Below are 21,660 nucleotides of genomic sequence, written 5' to 3' on the forward strand. Positions count from 1 at the left end.
TAAGATGCTTTGAAAGAAGTGTTCCCACCTTTTGAGAGACTTTATGGAGCCAGACTTTAATTTGCAGTGGAGTGAAAACATAAGGGAGAGAAATGTCTCGTGCATCACATATCAAATGTCCCATGCATCACGCAAGGAATAAAAATATTTAACATTTGTTTTCATAAGTTTAAAAATATTGTTCATTGCATATTGTAATGCAAAGTGTACAGCAAACTGTGTCTAAATAAGGTACCCTGGAACTTCTTCATGTCACAGAAATAATCAATTAAAAAGAACTATGTACTTCTCACATGTTTTTCTGAGTCCCGTGCATCACACAGGTTTTTAATTTAATTTTGCATTGTTAATTTGAGAAAGGATTTTTTCCCTGGCATATGATAAGCAACCATGCAATATTAAAGTGTTGAATGTAATAGATCAGTGCAATATCAATTAACCAACACACGAGACTCATTTAACCATGTACGAATGTCCAGTGCATCACACAGAGAATCGCCCATATACATTTCTTTTAATACTAATATACATGATAATGATAATTTAATAAAATCATTTTGTACATAAATATGTAGTGCACCTACTTCACCTGAATAGTCATCATTGCCTGGGAGATATGTTGCCGTGGCATGATGGAAGCATAAAGCGTTCTTCTTAATGCTATGGATGAGGGTGCAAATATGAAGCACCATTTTTTTCATTACAACCTTTCCGCAAAATGTTCAAGTGGAGAGTAGAAGTTGGAAAATTCGTTAATTCAGCTTCAAAAGTCACAGGTGAAGACCATATTGTATTTTTACTCAGCAAAAATGTTAATCATCATGAATTTCTTCAAGAGGGTTAGCATGTGTGACTGTCCTGGTGCTCTGCATCAAATATGAAAAAGAATTGTCAATGTTTGACCTGAGTATTCTAAACCAGGCTCTTCATACCTTTGGTTGCACTGTGTTACGGTGCAGCGGTTGCCAGGGATTGCTAGTCAGAAATCAAGTGTGAGATTTGAATATCTTTTCATGCATGATTTGACATTGTACATAGGTTCTTACTAAACGATGGCTAATGACTTATAAGCTAGCACACATTCAACGCATAGTAAAATGGAAAGTTTAGTGGAGATTTCATGTGATGTGGATTTTTATCAGTATTTTACCTTCATTTACCTTGTATCTATGTTTTAATGCATCCCTATGTTAAATCATTATACATCCTTCAGAAAGAAACCTAGCAAAATTGTAGTATTAAAGTACAATTTTTGGCACTACTGGATAAATTACCTTCTCGAAAGTAGTCAATAACGCAGACTGCAGATCCTTGAAGTCCTCCAATATCTTGCTGTCAAGATCTGTTTCCAGTATCTGGTGTTCCATCAATACAGTTTCTTTCCTAACATGAAAATGAAACTTATAAAGAATACACTTTTTGTCAGAAAATACTTTGTTTTGACAAAACATGCACATTTATTATTTGCAGACTTGATTCAGAAGCATGTTTAAAAAAGTAAATTGACATCTAGAGACCTACACAAAATATAGATCCTCCTATTTTCAATATAATATATGAACAATAACCTCGTAACTGGAGATTTTCAAGGGATTTCTACAGTAACATTGTATTCGATTTTATTATTATTTACGAGGGCTGCTGAAAAGTTCATAGCCTGACCAAGTTCCCAAACTGTTTAGAGGAAGGTCACATTATGTCGTGAGAGTACATATCCTTGTATGTACATATACCAAAAGGCATTGCATAATTGACAGGCTTTCTTATTTTTTTTAAGGTTTATTAAGTGACCATGTCTGCTCAGCAAGCAAAATTTACAAACATGGAGTGCAGGGCTGTGATGAAGTTTCTGTTCCTTCAGAGCAAGTCTCCGAAGATGATCCACAAGGAAATGAGCAACACCTTACAGGATCTGGCTTCATCTGTTTCCTCACTTCAAAAAACACCTGAAGGAATGCCATTTTTGACTCAGATCAGGAGGTGATTACTGCCACAGAGCATTGGTGCAAGGAGAAAACTTCAGATTTTTTTTATTTGTGTGTGTGTATGTGCACAATGGGTGTGAGGAAGAACTTATTATTAATACATAATTTATACAATATCCCAATGATTCAAGATTAGTTACTGGAATTCCCTTCCCCCACCTGGAAATGTTTGAAATACCACACTGATTTCAGCAACAATAATTGTTAATCTTGGCACATCATGTTGTACCACTATATGATATATGCTGGAGAAACAAAACAGCAAACATTTTAAGGAGCTGTACCTTGTAGGTTTAAACAGGGTCAGTGGAAGAGGGGATGAACCATACCACTCCCCCAAAGCAGCAAAATTGGAAGAGAAGAAAAATAAGCCTATTGAAAACTTGTAAGTTATAATATTACTGTATCAAACTTGTTCGAAATAGGATCAATTTTACTCCATATTAATGTAGTGAGCAAATGTCTATAAAACATTAATCTCCACATGATAGACACTGTGAAATTTCTTGCAGATATATCAGAGCACTTTGTGAAAAGCAGAAGCGATGGAAAAAGTTTCAAAGATACTTAGTTGTTGCAAAAGAATTGGCACCAAAGTTACATATAGACGGTCCAAGGATAGGTGATACTGTACAGGTCCGAAATCGGGAGAAGTTTCAGTGTGAAGCAGAGGATGAAACTGTTGAAGATCCACAAACACAGTACAAAGTTGACTTTTATTACCAGATCCTAGACATAATTATTTTATCTCTAAGAGAAAGATTTGAGCGCTTAAAAATCACAGTGAATATTTTTTTATTTCTTGTATGATATTAGTAAGTTCGAAGACATGGCATCTGATCTGGTCCTTTGTCCGAAAGGTATACGAATTCACCTGCATATTAACACATGAAGGCTCTAGAGATATTAACCCTACTGATTTATAAGATGAACCGAAAGTGCTTTCGTCTATAATAAAACACAAAAGTACACCAAAGGAGACCTTAAAACTGATACAGGCTAATGATTTTGAACCTAATGTGAGTCTTTCTTCACTTCAAATTATATTAACTTTGTTGTTAACTGTGGCAAGTGGCGAACCAAGTTTTTCGAAATAAAATAAAGAACTATCTTCAGTCAATCATGTCTGAAAAACGATTTCATTTAGTGATGATATCCATAGAGCACCAGCTGCCTGAGATGTTAGATTATGTCAGAATTCACTAGTGCCAAAGCAAGAAAAGTTTCCTTGAATTAATTAAGGTATGTCTCACAATTATAGTTATTTATCACTATTTTTAATATAGAGGTCTAAGTACAAACTATAAGTGGATATGGTATTACATTACACTTAAAAACCTATGTTTTTCTAGTTTTATTATTTTAGGACTGTATTATCAATCAAAATTGTTTTCATTTTATGCAAGATAGCATTATACAAAAAAGAATATTACATGTATTTTATTAAAAAATACAATCATGTATCATAGGCCTGCAATAGTAAAAATATGAAGTCAAATCTTCAAAGCATTACATTTAATGATATAAATGATATAATATGTAATTTAGTGTTGCATTTTTAAATGTTTTTGCTGTGGTCGAGACATCCCTTTGTTCATATATAGTATTGCAAAAGCGTAACAGGTCTCATTATTTATTTTATTTAGGAATACATTGATTTTTCGATTTCTCATTGCTGTCTAATGACGAGGTGGGGGGAGGCATTCAAAAGGGAGTGACGTCTGCTGAGGCCGGCAAAATGATTAGCGCCGGCCCTGGATTTAAAAGTTAGACAAACTGATATTACCATATCAATAGTTCCAATGAAAAATACTTCTATTGGTAATGGTATGGAAAAGTATCAGTTGAAAATTAATTACTGATGGTTTTTTGGAGTCTGTCTGATGGAATCCATAAGTATTCAATGTGCAAATTCACAGTCTAAATATCCTGAAAATTATGCATTTTTGCAACAAGGAACACCCATATACATGCTGGGATTCAAACCTGGGACCATTAGCATCACAGTGAGCTGTGTTAATCAATTTGCTCTTAGATTTCCATGAAATTTTTATTTTTTTCGAATTCTGTGAAATTTCCAGGTTTTCCAGGTGTGTGGAACCCCAGTGTGTGAATTAATGTGTGGTTTCCCACCCACAAAAAATGTTATCGGGGGCAAAGAAAAAAAATTTTTATCCCTGCCAGGAAGGTTTTCATCCCCTCGAAGAAAATGGAATTGAAAGAATAATCCATTTCTCTATTCTGCAACTGAACAATGCAACGAGATGAGACAACAGCAGGCTGTTTTCATGTCATTGTGCTTATACGCGTATTTGACATGTATTAGAGTGTTCATAAAAAAACTTGTGCGTAGGTAGGTCAGGTTGACATGAAGTTTGAACTTGGCAATAGAAATCTGGTCAAGTTTTCAGTCTTACTAGTTTGATAGATCATTTTGTGTATCAGTTTGGGTTTTTTCTTAATAAACTCGGAAATCACCAAAATGTCACCATGTTTTACATTCGAGCCCTTCAAATAATAATAAATAAAATCTATCTCCCAAAATGAAATCACAAATACTCCACTGATTGTGCATCCCCCCTGCTCCCCAAAGCAAAAAGCTTAATTCTCACAAGTGGGGAACCGTGAACTCTGTAATTGTACTTATGTTCTAGATGCTGATATACATATACAGGGTGATTCAGAATTCCTATTACAGACTTCTAGGGGTTCTAGAGGGGACTTAGTAGATCAAGTTTTGATAAGGAACCCATGTCTGGAAACATACCGTTTTGGAACTGCACAGTTGACAAGAACACATAATTTCACGTCTCCCGCTCTGCATACAGACGTTGTGCAGCTCTACCATTATGTCCAGCTTTGCCGTAAATTAACAACATGTCTGTGTTCTCGGCAAACGTGTATTCAACCATACTGTACTGTCTTCCACAACGACTGAATAGCAACTGACGTGAAGGTCGAAGCACACCGGATTGTAAACAGAGGACATTGGAAGCAGCACACATGACATCAGGTGACTGAAGACATATGTGTAGTACCAAAACGGTACGTTTCCGGACGTGGGTTTCTTTTCAAAACTTGATCTACTAAGTTCCCTCTACAACCCATAGAAGTGTGTAATAGGAATTCTGAATCATCCTGTAGTGGCGATGCACCTGCTATAGAATTCATCCCATCCAGTTTACTTAATACGTTAAGAGTAAGGTTCGTTCAATTGCTTCTACGCGTACATACCATCTTCCTCTAAGTCGTCGAGAGGCAACCCATCCAGGAACTTCAAGTGTGGAAGCAGCTTCTTTACACAGCGCCTGTATCCCGGTTGCTTGGCTGCAGGGCACTCTGATAGTATGATCTCTTCTAGTTTGGGACATATGCTCAAAAAGCTTAGATAGCCAATTTTTTCTACGTTGTTCCTGTAATAAATTGAAATGTGCATCAGGATTGCTGTATTATCTTTATTACTAGTGTAAAGATTGTACAGCAAAATAATATGTCTATGGTGTAGCAACCCTTTGGGGACCAGGTGGCTTTTCTTTGAATGATGCAAAAAGAACACAGAAAAATTCACATGTAAATTTCCTGCTACTACCTGGCCTTTAGACCAGAATCTTCTACTTAGAGTTGAAAAAAGCTGGCTTTTTTGAATGGACGGTTTTTTTTATAAAAAGCCAGCTTTTTTTAAAAAAAATAACCTGGAAATTGTGGATTTTTACAAATTACAGCTAACCTATTTCACTTGAAGTTATTGTTATGAGTTTACAGGTTTGTAGTGTAATATTTTACAACTAGATAAAAAATTTACATGTTGTAGCAGCCAAGAGACAGATATTGGCCAATCCCAGCAGACACATATTGCATAGTGTTTCAGATACAATTTTAACACTAGCATACTGAGGAAGAGGGGGATGGGGACCTTGGAGGCCCACCACCTCTATTTTTTAGATTTTTCAACTGTTTGAAAATAAATTACATTGTTTCCTAAGATGTTCCCAATATTTCTATATTACTTTTGTTCATAGAAACATAAATGTAATGTAATTAGGAGGCAAATACACTTGGTGGGCATATCAGGCACCATCTTTGAATGCATCTTATTCGAGAAATTCATTTCAGTGAAACACAAAAGCATTAATAAATAATTATTATGGATTTTGTGAGTTTTAGTGAAAGATAATATATATGTGAGACACTCGTGCAATAATTGGTTATTTATGATTTTTTTGATAGTAATATTTTTAATAATTGTAATTAATAAATAACTGCACATATATAATAAGCAAAGGAAGCAGTGATTCAATAATAAAATGGTTTCTTGAATTCTAGTGATAAAAAAATGTGGGTCTGTGAGCATCCCCCCTCCCTCTGTATGTAAGTATCTTGTGCGGCATGATAAGCTAGGGTTAAAACTAAACATGTAGTCCTCATGAGCACATTTGACCATGAAATGGACTTAAAACAAGCTTTTACATGTTTGTGTCTCAATTTGAACGTTGACATCATAAAATATGAAACAAATGTTAATATCAAAATATTCAATGTTTTGAGACAATTAAATAGCTTTACTGTTCACAACACATATGCAGAAGTATACATATTACGTGAATGTGTGTGTATACAGTATATCCTGTTTAACGGAGCTTTGAGATGGAAGCAACACGTGGCTCTTGGAAACCAACCCTTAGAAGTAAATGCAACCTTTCGAACCGAAGCAACATAAGCTGCAAGTGTCGCTTGTCACTTGGCCTGTATCGTTATCTCAGGGAACTTTCAGACCAAAGCAACAAGTGACATGCATCACTTAGAAGCAGGTCATCAGTCCATTCAACCTTTTGAACCGAAGTGCCACAACGAGCGAAACATATCACTTGCATGTTGCAAGGTCTATACTACATAGACATTTTCAGCGAAAAATGCATGCTCGACCAGGACTCGAATCCAGGTCTCTGGCATACCGTGCCATTGCTCTAACCACTGAGCTACCGAGCCTGCCTTGCCTCGTCTGATTTTTCGCTATCGCTGTTTACCTGTGTGGAATAAGGTCTATACTGTTTATTCAATGGCATGCATCATAGCCGCTTCAGTCTGTTGTTCTTGCATGCACGGTGAATGTTTTGCTTTATACTGAAGGAGACTGTGTCACTTGTCATCTGTGACTTCAGTCTGAAAACTCTTTTAATGGCGTGCATCATATCACCTCGGTCTTGTTTGTGCATGCGTGGTGGATGCTTGCTTACAGACTGAAGGGGCCCATGTCGTGACACCCCCCACTGTCATGTGTTGCTTCAGTCTGAATGTTCTCTATACTTAACAAGATTGTTAGCTACTTCATCAGAGATTAAGATTTAATTTAGCCTGTAAATCACAGAGAACAAATTGCAAGTACTGTTGTTGGAAAAAAGCCAGCTTTTTGATAGAAGGTTCCTTTTATAATCATGAATGGGCCTCTGGAGTGGAATAAAGTAATGCTGTTGCCTTGTAATAAGAAGGACCCTAAGGTTCAATCCTCAGTGGAGGCAAAGTGCTTTGGATCTCATTTCAAACTGTAGGTACAGTACAAATTTCTTAGTAGTTTTTTTTTTTTTTTTTTTCGGCCAGTCTTATTTGCTTCTGCTTTATTTTTAGTGCCAGTGATTTTCAATTGCCGGGCTGCAAAAGGTCCATTGCATCCAGGGGTTGACGACTAATTTAAATATAATTTTATATTTGACAGTAAGTCTATATATAATTGAACTATGATTATGCCATCGTTGATATATTAATATTAATTAAGGATGCATATTAATTTACATATAAGCTTTAGAGATCAGAAATGTATTTATGAGTGAAATTGGATCAGGGCATCGACTTGTAAGAAATAAATATACTGGCCTGTGCTCTCACAAAGGTTGAGAACCACTGCAACAAGCAGCCAAAAAACATCACTAGTTGCTCCGTGACCTGGTTTAGTGCGAATTTAACTAAATTATACATGATATACTGGAAAGCCAGAATACAAATATATTTTACTGAACACAAAATTTAATATAAAGAGATTTGATACTAGATTTTCAAAAGGTAGAGCAAAATTTTCTTTTTTGCTTCATGTGCGTGTTCGTATCACAAATTCAAACATTGAAAATCATATCATACTATTAGGTTGTATTAAAACACATACAAAACTACTCTAGTTATGTGAATGTGTTTATACTACATAGATATATTTAATAAGCCTACTGACATATGAACATAACACTCGGAAAGAACCGTCCATTCAAAAAAGCCAGCTTTTTCAAAACACTGTTACTATCCTATGCTATGTCTAGTTACGAATTTCATATTGTACATTGTATTTTATATTTAGAAATGAGTTTCTATTTTACAGAAGGAAGATAAAGGAAAACCATGGAACAGGAAAAATACTGCCAACTCTTGTATTTTCATTGATTTCAGACACTTTTTCTGAAAAAAAAAAGCCGAAAAAAAGCCCAACCAAAAAAGCCACAGAAAAAACAGGAGTTTTTTCCAAATGAAGCTGGGTTTTTTCGACCACTTCCAACTCTACTTCTACTATTCTAATAATAATAATAAAATAATAACCCATGGTTCGACATCCCTTGAATAGCCTATTCTGATCTCCCTACTTCCAGTCTCCCTCCCACAATCCTACCTAGAGGTATAGAGATCTTCAACCAGTAATGGGGTGACATGTGATCAGCACGTCGAACCACCAGCCATTGTAAGAGATTTCCCAGAAAAAGAAAGAACCGTCCATTCAAAAAAGCCAGCTTTTTCAAAACACTGTTACTATCCTATGCTATGTCTAGTTACGAATTTCATATTGTACATTGTATTTTATATTTAGAAATGAGTTTCTATTTTACAGCAGGAAGATAAAGGAAAACCATGGAACAGGAAAAATACTGCCAACTCTTGTATTTTCATTGATTTCAGACACTTTTTCTGAAAAAAAAGCCGAAAAAAAGCCCAACCAAAAAAGCCACAGAAAAAACAGGAGTTTTTTCCAAAAGAAGCTGGGTTTTTTCGACCACTTCCAACTCTACTTCTACTATTCTAATAATAATAATAAAAGAATAACCCATGGTTCGACATCCCTTGAATAGCCTATTCTGATCTCCCTACTTCCAGTCTCCCTCCCACAATCCTACCTAGAGGTATAGAGATCTTCAACCAGTAATGGGGTGACATGTGATCAGCACGTCGAACCACCAGCCATTGTAAGAGATTTCCCAGACTGGGGTACGCTACTCACTCGTAGCTCCCCAATTTCCTCACAATAGTGGGTTGCCATCAGTCCTATACACAGGCTGAAAACCCAGAGACTGAACCCAGGCAGACTCGGACCCATGCCGTCCTGCAGTTGGAGCCCAAAGCACAGCACCTTAGACCGCACGGGCACGGAGAAGGACTCTTCTACTACTCATTTCACGTGAATGCCGAACTTTCCTCCCTTGGTGGGTTACTGAAACTTCTACTAAGGATTAAACCCAATACCACACACAGCAAAGGCAGGACTCCTCACCAGTTGACTACATGGAATCTGGCAGTCAGAAAACACTCTTTGAGGATTGAAGCCACTCATGCTTAATTTATGATATTTTTGCAAAATAAACATATAATTTTTATTTACATATTTACTGGCATGCTTATCCTAAGTAAAATATAAAAAAATCTTACCCTGAACCAGTTTCTGCATCTACCCACATTTGACTTAGGCCTAACCTGGTAATAAAATAAAAAAATAAAAATAAAAATCCAATGATCAGTTCAAATATTATTTTCTTAATTTAAAGACCTTTCTAATGCATTATTCAAAGTTGGTAGAGTGGAATCCTAATTTTATATTTCTGGATTTTACATTTTCTAACATTATACATTGAATTTTGACGGTCTCGGCATACAAAATGTTTTAAATTTTTACATTTCCTTACATTTTTAAGTTACTGATAAACTGACAGAGCAGCTCAAATATGGAAAAAAAATGATGGTTCATAAAATGTGCAACTTCCATGTTTACATATAACTTAATGTCAGATCCCTGTTTTTTTTTATCTGTTTAACCCTCAACTACAGTTGTGACGTCTCACGGACCAGAGCTTTTCTTTTGCTTGTTACCCCGCCAGTAGTTTTGACCTTGAAGCTACCTCTCTTTCAGTACCTTCCTCAACTTCAGTGTGCTGTGAAAGCATGAAGGAAAAGGTTGCATTATCTGCTTCTGTGGTGTTCTATTTATATACTGCGGTCCCGCGGACGTCACAACTGTGTTTAAGGGTTAAAATCACTGATGATTTATTATGATCAATAGACAAGAGAATTGCAGATTTTTTATTTGTGGCATATACTGAATAGAGGGACCCGTGGTTTTGAAGAATGAATGTTAAACAATAACTAAGGACTAAATTCACGTTGATCAGCTGTGTGTAAATACTCAGTTAAGAGATATTTTGGATTGGTGTATTTGTTTTGCTTAAACTCACAATATAAACAAAATATTTTTTTGAGGGAAGTTAAAAAATAATGTTTCGCTCTCAAAACTACGTAATTGTGTTCAGTGAATAACAAAGCATAAGACATGATTAAATTCACATCATTTAAAATATGTCTTGATATATTTATATTCCTTTTTTCATAGAGGTCCTGTGGACCACACGACTGTGTTAGTGCCCAAAATGTTCATGACTGTGGTTAAGGGTTAAATAAAGAATTATATGCAAGAAAGTCCTGATAATCAGGTATGGCAGATTTATAAATCAAACTCTTGATTTTGACAGGTAGGTTGATTGATTGATTAATTGATTGATTTAGTTTATTTTACTTCGCGTTTTGTGCTTCTTGGCTAATTTGCGAAGATGGGGATGAGTGATGAAATGATGAAATTGATGAATGGACATTCACAAACAACCAAGCCCAACCGGGATTCGAACCTGGAACCCTTGGCATCGCAGCACGATGTGATAACCACTCGGCCACAGGGTCGGGCGATTTTGACAGGTAGGAAATGTGCAGTGTGGGAAATATCACAACAAAGTGTTTAGTTGCAGCTAGAAAATTGAAATTTATCAAATGTGGAAAGTTAAAACTAGTGTTCCACTGTACTCACTTTACAAATAAAGTTACCAGACCATAGTAATTGTTTCTAAAAACTACATGACTTTTTTTTTAAAAATTGAAGTAAGTATAAGGATTATCGATGGAATACTAGATTAGTAAATTCAATAAATTTGCTGATAAATTAATATAACAATATGCCCTCATTTGCACATATAGTTGTTTAATTGGTTTCATCTCAAGTAAACAGGAAAAATGTTGAACTTATTCTATACATAAATAATTGCAGTGACCTTTGCACTTAGGGCAGCCAGCAACTGATGTTAAATCTTTAAAGCATTCTGCACCCCTTACCCTACACACTTGAATTAAGTGATAATTTAGTATCTGTGTCTGCAAAAACCTGAATCCTTTGTGAAATTTCATTTCAAAATTTATCAGTAAAAAAATAATTTTGTTCCATTGCTCCGCTGTGCTATAAATTATCTTATTTTCTTTTTTATAGATGTCTTTATCTTTTTTCTTGTGTCTAAAAATAAATATAATGAAAAATACGCAGATAGACTTGGTCTTACCCCAAGGGAAAACAGACAGTGATCAAGGTGCATTAACTTCTAGCAAAACCCATTTCATCTCTTTCTATGTATAGTCATGACAGTTCTGAGTTGTTAAAAATGATCCCAGTGGAAGTCAATGGGATCATTACAACCCAGAAGTGTCAGTTGGTGGTTGCAGTGGAAAAATTTAAATTATATTTATGTGTGTGTGTGTGTGAGAGCACGTATTCACACAAGAATCTAGCAGAAACTTCTCCGATTCAAACAACATCTCTACCCCATTTCCCAGCAAATAGAAACCAGAAAGGGGTAATTCCCCTCATATTCTTTTAAAAACTGCCCTGGTAATAATGATGAAATTATATATTGACAAACGATTTTTTCTTCTAAAAACTAGGGACCAGATACTTTTATGCGGAGCAGGCCTACCTTAGACCCACTTTATCGTCACCACTGTTTTACCAGTTTCCCCACAATACATTGAACATCTATTTATATTTTGGAACCACGGAGCTCTGGTAGGATGTCTGACCACCACATGGGAGACCCAGGTTATTCCCAGGGTGGGTGAACTTTGGAGTTCACTCATCCTCAAATAAATGGGTATTTCAAGGGTAAAGTAAAACACTGCCATATGAAAGTTTTGATTATACGAGGCAGAGTCAAAAGGAAAACCTTAAAATCCCATAAAAATTATGTGACGTGCTGTATACAGGTCAAAGTTACATCAGGTATCAACTGTTATTTATAAAATGACCTCAAGGGTGCAACACTGATCAAGTGAGCTTCACAGCACCATTTTCGTAATTTTAAAAAAATGGTGCCTCCTTCACACACTTGCACCAGTGGAGAGCTGATTTCTTGCCCTCTGGAAGTCTAAAACTTATAGAAATTCTATAGCAAATGAAAACTTAATATCTATGTGCATGTTTACCATGCCAGCAAGTTTACGAGTGAAGGAAGAAGTATGACAATGGCTTCAGTTCGCAGGCAGATGGGTGGAAACACCTTTGCAATGGGTCATAAGTGACTGTGTGTGCATCCCAAAGATTCTTCTTCTTCCTGAGATATAAAGGTACTAGCTCAAGACTTGAAAATATATGTGGATCAGCAATGGATATGTACTAAATTGAAGCAAACTTGTGCAACTCTACATGCATAAATCTACTAGATAAAAAAAAAAAATAGGTTTTGATTTGACTGTCCCTCGAATTATTGTAAATGAGCCGCAGAAAGTTTTGTAACTTGAACAATGTCAATAATCAATTTCCTTTACACTGTAAAACAAGAAGGTTTAAAATTTACAGAAATACTATATTGAAGAACAAGAAACAGCTGTTGGTCAGCGCACAAGCACAAACTACAACATTCAGCAAAGAAACAGAATCATGCAACATTATTAGATTTTTCATTGTAAGTATCATATTGCTTATCTTATCTAACTATTTCCATCGACTTCTTTTGTTATTATTTTACCTCCCTTTTCTACAAGTGGCAGGAACCGAGTACACCACTGTGTAGAGAGACGGAGATTTTTCATCCCATTCGTAGGCAAATAGCAACAGAAAATGCTCAAGCAAGTAATTTACTTTATGATTACATTTACTACAAACGTTTAATATTTATGTATGTAAGTCCAGAAATATGTGGTGGTTGCTCAAGTTTTCTACCTAAGAAGCAGATAACACTGGTGGGCACATATTCACATCTTACGAGATTTCTGTGAATTTGTAGAAATAGAATATGCCAAGTTACCCAGTTATAGCAAAACAAGGTTAGACTTGAGATTGGTGAAAATTTATGAACACTTCCTTTTGAAAATATGTGCAAAATTGCTGAATTTAATTGTTGTTTACCAGTCATAAATGCATCAACAGAAAGATTTTTTTTTTCAAATTATGAACACAATATATGGACAGCCCTCACAGTTGTTAATTATAAAATGTAACCTAACTTGCACATGTTCTGAATTTCATGAGTTCATTGTGAAAAAGTGTATTTCAAAAGGTTTGGAAGTGGAATAAGACTTGTGTATTGCATTTTAAGTTCATTATTTGTTTCTTAGACAAATAAAAATGACTCTCTTGATTTGTTAATAGGCTTTTCTCACCTTTACACATGTTCATTAAGTGTGCAGAGAAACACTATTTTATTGATAGTTGCCAAATTAACCATTTTTTCATATTTGGGGAGTGAGGTTACTTGTTTTCTTCAGCATGGAGACAGTGCAGTAAGTGGGGGATGATTACATTAATTTTAACTTGGTGGATGTCTCTCAGCATTTTTCCCACTTTGAAAATGTGGCTAGACTCTACTTTACGTCCTTATTGCCTTTTGGTGATAACCGATGGGAGTTAACATCACTGCAGGCTCATCTTTATGTCCGCGTTGTGAATGTGTGTGCTTTGCTCGTTTGCATTCTGCATGGTGATTGCTTCTTTGCATTCTCGGTGCATTGTGCGTGTGTATGGTGCATGAAAAAGAACAGGTTCCAAAAACTTGTAGATAGTGTAAAATACGTTTATCCCCAGTAATAATTTAGTGCATCGTTCAAAACCGTGCTTGCAGACAGCCGGCATCTCTTTGGGTAAGTACCTTTTTGTTTTTACACTTTCTGTTCACGATAGCTGCACTAACCATTCACGGGTAGCCCCACGAACCATTCACGGTTGGCCCCACGAACCATTCATGATAGCCCCACAAACCATTCACATTAGCCCCAAAAACCATGCACCGGTAGCCCCACAAACCATTCACGTTAGCTCCAAAAACGGGTAGCCCCACGAACCATTCACGATAGCCCCACGAACCATTCACAGGGACGAGTTATACCTACAAGGTTAGGTTGGGTGTTAGGTTAGGATCCATTAGCACTCATTTCACCCCTAAATATGTGCTTCATCATCGAAAAATTTTCTCAGTACGTTCAATTACGCATATCCGGACAACATCGGTTTTTATCGATTTCCTCCTCCAGGTAATTTTTCCTCGCTTTGGGATTTATGTTGTTGAATTCCTTATACAATAAGCTTTCCAACGATATATGACAGGTGTTCCTTAGGAAAAGGACGTAAAGTAGAGTCTTACCGAAAACGGATTCAAAGGAATGAAAACCACATAAGTGTGAACTATGCTACTCAAACCAATTTTGTTTACATACACATACACAAAAGTCGTACTTTCAAAACCTTAGTTTCAGTATGTATGCATGAGTTTAGAATGGAAGACCAGGAAACATCTTGAAAAAAAAAATGAAAGTAGGGCTTTCTGTATACAGTACTGCCTGCTTTTAATTTCTGAATCACCTTAGATGGGGAAGATTGGTTGATCATACATACTGTTTTGACCAGTACAATCCTTTTTTGAAGACATGTCCCGGTCATCCCGTCGATATCTAAAAAATCCTCAATATGTCCTGTTTTATAAAAGTCTACAAGTAAGCTTGAAATCCAAACCAAAATTTGAGACATTTCATGCTAAACAAAATGTCAATGGAATTTTTAAACTAGCACATCTTCAAGCACTTCATCACAATCAAAGTAATACAAGTCATTGAGAACTCGAGAAGATTCAAACAGACAAAGTAATACTACTACTACTACTACTACTAATAATAATAATAATAAATTAAATGGGGGAACCCTCCAAAAATGCCCTCCTCCACCCACATACATTCGGAGGTATGTGCTATTGTCCCAGTGCTTTAAATTATAATGGAACATCAGTTACGTGAAATATTTACCTGATTCGCTGTTTATTTTTTTCTTTATCCTTTATTTGTAATTTCCATTATTTTTTACATGATGGTATGATTTAATATCATACCAGAAAAACGACCAATGATTATTCGGAGACCAGAATAATCATTGATTTACATATAATAGTGTTAGTAAGTTTAAAATGTTATTGTGTTAGATCTACAATTATTGATTTTAAGATCAGACAGCAGTTTACTGTTGTTTATTTTAGTTAGCTCATGTCGCCGCTTTTATTATTTTATGTGGTTCTTCTATTTCTAAAGCAGTGAATAAGCATAGTCAAGAAGTATACATGTAGTTTCAATAGGGGTCTGCAACGAGAATTTAAATTTCTGCATCTGGACACAAACTCGAAAGACTCTGTTAATGGGTAAAATATCTTATGAAATGACTGATAAAAAATGTGGAAGAAGTGGAATGAAGATCATGTCATCTTCTACTTTTTATAGGTATGAAATGAAATGTTGCAAAGATCCAAATAAAGATCCAAGGTGTGTTGCATGTGATAGCTGTGGTAAATGGTATCACATTGATTGTCTCCAGCTTACTGCACTGCATTGGACAATATTTGAAACTACAAACCAAGAATATGTTTATTCTTGGTTTTGGACTTCTAACTTCTGTGTTATTTTTAAAAAAATTACCAACGTTTCGGAGGGTAAATCTGCCTCCATCTTCAGGGTAGCATGTAGTCTATAATTGGTTGCCTTGGAGAGTGGTTAAAAGTTCAAAACCAAAACTACTGATTAGCTACAAAGAATATGTTTGTAGACAGTGTGATCCATCCTTTTATTCATTAAGATTAAAGGATACACAGATGTTGTAGGATCAAACTATGATGCTTTAGCAAAGGTCATCTTAGAGAGGATGAGTGAATTAAAGATTTGCATTGAAAACAAGATCGAACAGTCATGAAAACATTGAAAACAAGATTGAACAAAGTCATGAAATCATGGAAAAGAAGGTTGAAAACAAGACTGAACAAAGTCATGAGCATATAGAGAAGGAATTAAGGGAAAATCTGAAATCCCAAGAAGACTCTCTAAATAAATCTTTGCATAAATTGCAGGAGCAACTTCAAAGAAAATAAGTCAAGTTTCTCAAGCATGCAAAACAGCAACTAACGAACTTCGCCAGGAGTGCCAGGCTGAACTAACAAATATTAGAACGGAAGTTGTAAACTTGAATGATTCACAAGGAAGAAAGATTATTAACTTAACTTCAAAAGTGGAGATGCAGGAAACTGTTGGTTCAGAACTTAATTCTCGTGTTGAGCAACAACAAAATTCCATTAAGCAAATTGAAGCTGAACTAAAAGATTGTACTATTAGTAATTCAGCTAATTACAGAAGAATTTCAGCTACTGAAGCCAGTGCAAAGGAGTTAAGGGAAGAATTTAACCACTTGAAACTGCAGGTGAAAGATACATGTAGTAAAGAACATCTACTGTTCCTAGTATAGTATCTTCTGCACCTAGTTTTTCATCTTGTAATGTTACCTAACCAATGCTACTGAATTCAGTGCATAATCAGAAAAGTATGAATGGTACCAAAGGTAAGCAGAGAAAGGTTGGTTTTGAGAATGCAAATAACAGTAACTCAAGTGTTGGTGACACCGATGAAGATACTGCAACTGATAGCTCTAAAACAGGGACGGCGACAGGGGTGGGCACGGGTGGGCAAGCGCCCACCCAAAAATTCCTGTGCCCACCCAATCAAATTCACTAAGTACGTATACTTAGGGATATGTGAATGTTGCAATAAATAAGTGTATTCTGGTGTTCATTACATGTATATTTTACTCATGAATATTATCTATACTAGAAATGTTCACATATCACCATTCCATAAAAAGCTGATTTAACTTTGTCATTAGAAAGCAAAAGGAATTACTAGAGATCTTGAAACAATAAAACTGTGACCAATTGAATACTTTTATGATTAGAAGCGGCTACTAGGCCTAGGAGGCGAAAAATTAATCAGGGTATGGTCAAGATGAGATCAGGATTTAGGGTGAGCTTGAGCTGCTCATTTTGGCTAATGGCGACAATGAGGTTCAATGGTGAGTAGATGAAAGTGACAAATACACGCAGACATTGAAAATACAACCCCCCGAAATTATTATTTTGATTGTGGTTCCAAGTGCCAGAGACTCGTTCGTCTGCAAGATTAAAGTTTCCATGGTATCCTGTGCTGAGCGCTTTCGAAAAGGTCACGCCATACAACCAAAGTCATCTGTGAAAAATATATTAATTACTGAGTATGGTGATCAATTTCGTTGAATTCCTTGCATCCAAAATCACATTCTACAAAATGTAAACTATTTGTTACCTCAGTGCATGTGTTCATCTAACCATACGTGTATCACTTCTCCCGCATGAGCAACGAAGACTTACTTCAGAAAACGAATAACAACTTAACTAACAGATTTCTCAATGTTATTTGATTCTTACTTTTGGGCGATAATTTGTCAAAATAACCTTTCAAAAGTCTGGGGATACTTTATGCAGAATGAACAAAGAATTCGTTTTCCCGTGTGTGTGTGTTTACATTCCATATAAGACATTAATTTTAATCCAAATATCCAGTGGCAGCGATAGGAGAAGCTGGGGGGGGGGGAGTTTCCCCCGCCACATTTTGCCACTTGTTGCAGCCGCACTATGGTGTCTTAATGCTAAGACTTTTCCACAAAAAAGTAAACTGTCCTTGCCCACAATTTTTGGTACATGACAGCCGTTACTGCAAACATTCAGATACATTTGTCAGCTGTAATAACCTTGTAAGCCAAGAAAAGTGATCATTAACCCCCACGTTTCAGTCAAAAGCTCATGATGAAAATAATAGTATGATCAGGAACATGCATTTAAATTACGAGAAAGTAATTTAATTGTTCACCATTGTCTACCATCACAATTTCTAATATATAAAGTGGAGTATGTGCCTTGTATTTTTGCACTTGAAGGACAAAATGTGATGCAACCAATTCACATTTATTTCACTACATTGTCATGAAGGAAAGAATGTGATTAGAATGTATGGCTGCGCACACACAAACACTTCCTTCAAATAATTGTGTCCATCGGAGACAAAGAAGTGGAACAAGCTGCGAGAATAGATTAGAAAGGAAAGACACGAAACACACACACACACACACACACACACACACACACACACACACACACACACACACACACGCGCGCGCGCGCATGGCATGGCAGTTAAGAGAAACATTTGAAGAATGAAACGAGAGAAAGCGAAAGGGAGAAAGAGGTAACAAGCTGAGAAAAGAAGATATAAGAAGACATTAAAGAGTAAAAATGAAAATATGAGAAGGAGAGGGAAAAGAAGTGAAGGGAAATCGGGAGTTTGAGAAAGAAGGGGATACATATACATGTATGTCGTACATACGTATATGTGTCTTACATGCATATATATACTTATATGGCCTTATATTTATACCTGCACACCCTAATATATCAATATACAGCTCTAAAACTACAAAGCCTAAGGAATTCTTTAGAAGCAAAAGAGCCAAATTTAAATCCCATAGACATAAAAAATCCCAGGAGTCTTCAGAATTGACACCAACTTATACACTTCCAACTGTTGGTTGTTCTGCCAAGTATGAGAATGGTGTTCAAGCTAAGACATATAGAAATTCAGCAGGAACTAGTGAAAATTGTGGAACTATGTATTTTGGAAATCAATTAAGTCAGAATGTAATACCTAATGGTATTAATGAGACAATGTCAGTTCACTTTCCAATCAAGAATGATGGTTTCAGTGGACATCCTGAATATTTAAGTGGAAGAACAGTGCCGTGGAATGTTTCATCCAATAAACAAAACTTACACAATGATCGTGAGATCACATCGCTATCAACGATTCCCTTGAATCCTATGACGTTCTGAATACAACCATCCAATGGTGAGATTAACTTTCCTGGATGAATATTGAGGGCCAATGAGATAAATCAGTTACCTATATTTGGAGTGTATTTGGAAAAGCAAAGTGCAAGGGATTTTATTCGACAATTATTTTTCACTTTTGACTTCATGGGAATCCATGAAGAATTTCGATTGGGAAGTATATATAAATGCTTTTATGATCATGATTTATTCTGGTACAATTCCCATAAAGGACAATTTGTTTCATTTCAAGATTTTATTAATAGGTTCTTGAATCACTACACTTCTACTCAAGTTGTTCAAGCACAATTGGCTGCTTTGAGATCAAGGAAATATGATCAATCTGTAGATTAGAATTTAGAAATGTTTGCTCTCAAACTTTATTCATCATATTGCGGTTTAGAAGAAGATCCTTCTGAATCAGATATGATACAGCTAATTCTAAGACAAATACCAAATCATGTGTCGCAGTATGTGTCGTGCCATGTTGTGACATCATACAAGATATGAACCACTTGATTGCAATTCTAGGCAGAATAGATTTAATGAATTCAGGTAAGAGTAAGAATATTCGTTTGCCTGAGGATCAAGAGGTAAATGGAAAGACCAACAGAAATTTTAGGAAGCCAGATGGCAATGTTAAACAATCACTTAATGTTAGGCAGGTTAACATTAAGAAAGCAGAGTCTATGCAATTGCGGAATGCGGAACCTACCAACCATAGAAGTAACTTTAATTTGAGTACAGGCATTAATAGACAGCAGGATACTTCTCTAGCTTAAGCAATTTTCAGCAGAGAGGTAACTCAGGTGGTACACAAAACAATCAACGTACCTTCTATAACCAAAGTTTACCTAGAGTTAGAAGGAATTATGAGTCTAACTACTTTATTAATGAGAACAACCGTGCTCAAACTGAAGCAATGCCACATAACTCTAATAATATCAGTGTGCCTATCTCTTCTGTCTCTGTTGTTTGAAAGTTTACCTGTATTTCCTGGATTGCAGCTTCAACTGGGTCAATTATTTCTTCTACTCCTGGAAGTTTCTCTTGTCTTATCTTTCTCTGGTTAGAGTGTGGCACTTCCGATGATTCTTTCCATGCAGACAAGTAGTATGCATCTTGTGGAAGGGGGTTAAATGGAAAGTTGACCAACAGTAGGATTAAAAGAACACCTCTTTCAAAAGGGTTGTTATAAACTGGCATTCCTTCATTTGGGATACATTTCACATTCTCATATTTCGTGATCTCCCCTGGGGCAATTGTTATATCCAGCTCCCGATTATCTAATGTTTTAATCATCCTTCGAAAACCATGCAAAGCCTCAGATTGTTGAATATTCAGTTTCATAATTAGGTCATTTCCTGAACGATTGTACACTTCGTGCTTCCTCTCGTTCAATATGACAACAACATCTCCTGCTTCCGCACCTGGCATTTGGTCACCTTTTCCTTTGAAAACTATTTTCTGTCCATTCACCATTCCTTGTTCCACGCGAACTTCAAGGACTTGCTTATCCATAATCACCTTTTTACCCCAGCATGTTTCACAGTAATCACTGGAACTAATGCATTCTCTTCTGCCACAACACTGAGGACACACACACTGCAGTTCCTCACCATTCTCAGGCGCACTCACATGGACTTGAATTTGTATCCCTGTTCCATTACACATTGGACACAGCTGAAATGTTCCACCAACACCTTGACATTTTTCACATATGATGTTCCTGTGCACTGATGCCTTCTTCATAGTACCATTATAGGTCTCTTCCAGAGACACTATTAACGGCTGGAAAATATCTTTCCCTTTAGACATTTTCTGGGACCAAGGTCGACCAAAATTTAATTCGGAGTTCAATCTATTTGAGATTGAGATATTGCTAATTATGCTGCACTTTGCCACCTCCTCATCAACTGGACAATACAGTTTCTCATCCTCTGCATCCCAGTTATCCTCACATGCCTGGGTATATAACAGTTATCATACTCATAGCCAGGAGATGTAGCAAAAACAAAGAGAAAGAAGAAAATGAAGAGAAACTTCAAAAAAGGGTTTCATCACTTGACCAATCAAAATGATCCAGTACGTTATCTGGAGATATCCGGATCTAAGTTATATAGAAATGTTTTTTTTTTTTTTATATATAAATGTATATTTGGTTGTAGCTTTGCTGCTATGCACCAGTTACATTTGTTTTACATTTTATAATTTACAAACTATGTATTTTGGATTGAGTGTAATAGATACACACAAGAAAGAGAGACATTCTACAAAACACTTATAAACTGTGCAATTCATCTTCCTCAGTGTTTGGAATCTTTGATTTGTGAACCTAACCTTACAGTTGGATATATATTGTTATCTTTTTTAGAAAATGTAGCTTAACAATTTAGTAGAAAAAAAAA

The 21,660-nt window shown here is 35.9% G+C and overlaps 1 protein-coding gene across 1 annotated transcript in view; it reads right to left on the bottom strand.

Annotated features, from left to right (window-relative positions):
- The window catches only part of LOC145994067 (uncharacterized), a 136,050-nt gene extending 114,980 nt beyond the window's left edge, over positions 1-21,070 (bottom strand). The window contains exons 1-3 of the mRNA XM_083130152.1: positions 20,240-21,070; positions 5,220-5,398; positions 1,275-1,383 (exon numbers count right to left, since the gene is read on the bottom strand). Of these exons, the coding sequence (XP_082986278.1) occupies positions 1,275-1,383; positions 5,220-5,398; positions 20,240-21,070 (1,119 nt within the window). The remainder of the gene's footprint in view (positions 1-1,274; positions 1,384-5,219; positions 5,399-20,239) is intronic.
- Between the last annotated feature and the right edge of the window lie 590 nt (positions 21,071-21,660).

Source organism: Lepisma saccharinum, chromosome 10 (genome assembly GCF_977018435.1).
Source record: "Lepisma saccharinum chromosome 10, izLepSacc3.1, whole genome shotgun sequence".
In the NCBI taxonomy this organism is placed as follows: Eukaryota; Metazoa; Arthropoda; class Insecta; order Zygentoma; family Lepismatidae; genus Lepisma; species Lepisma saccharinum.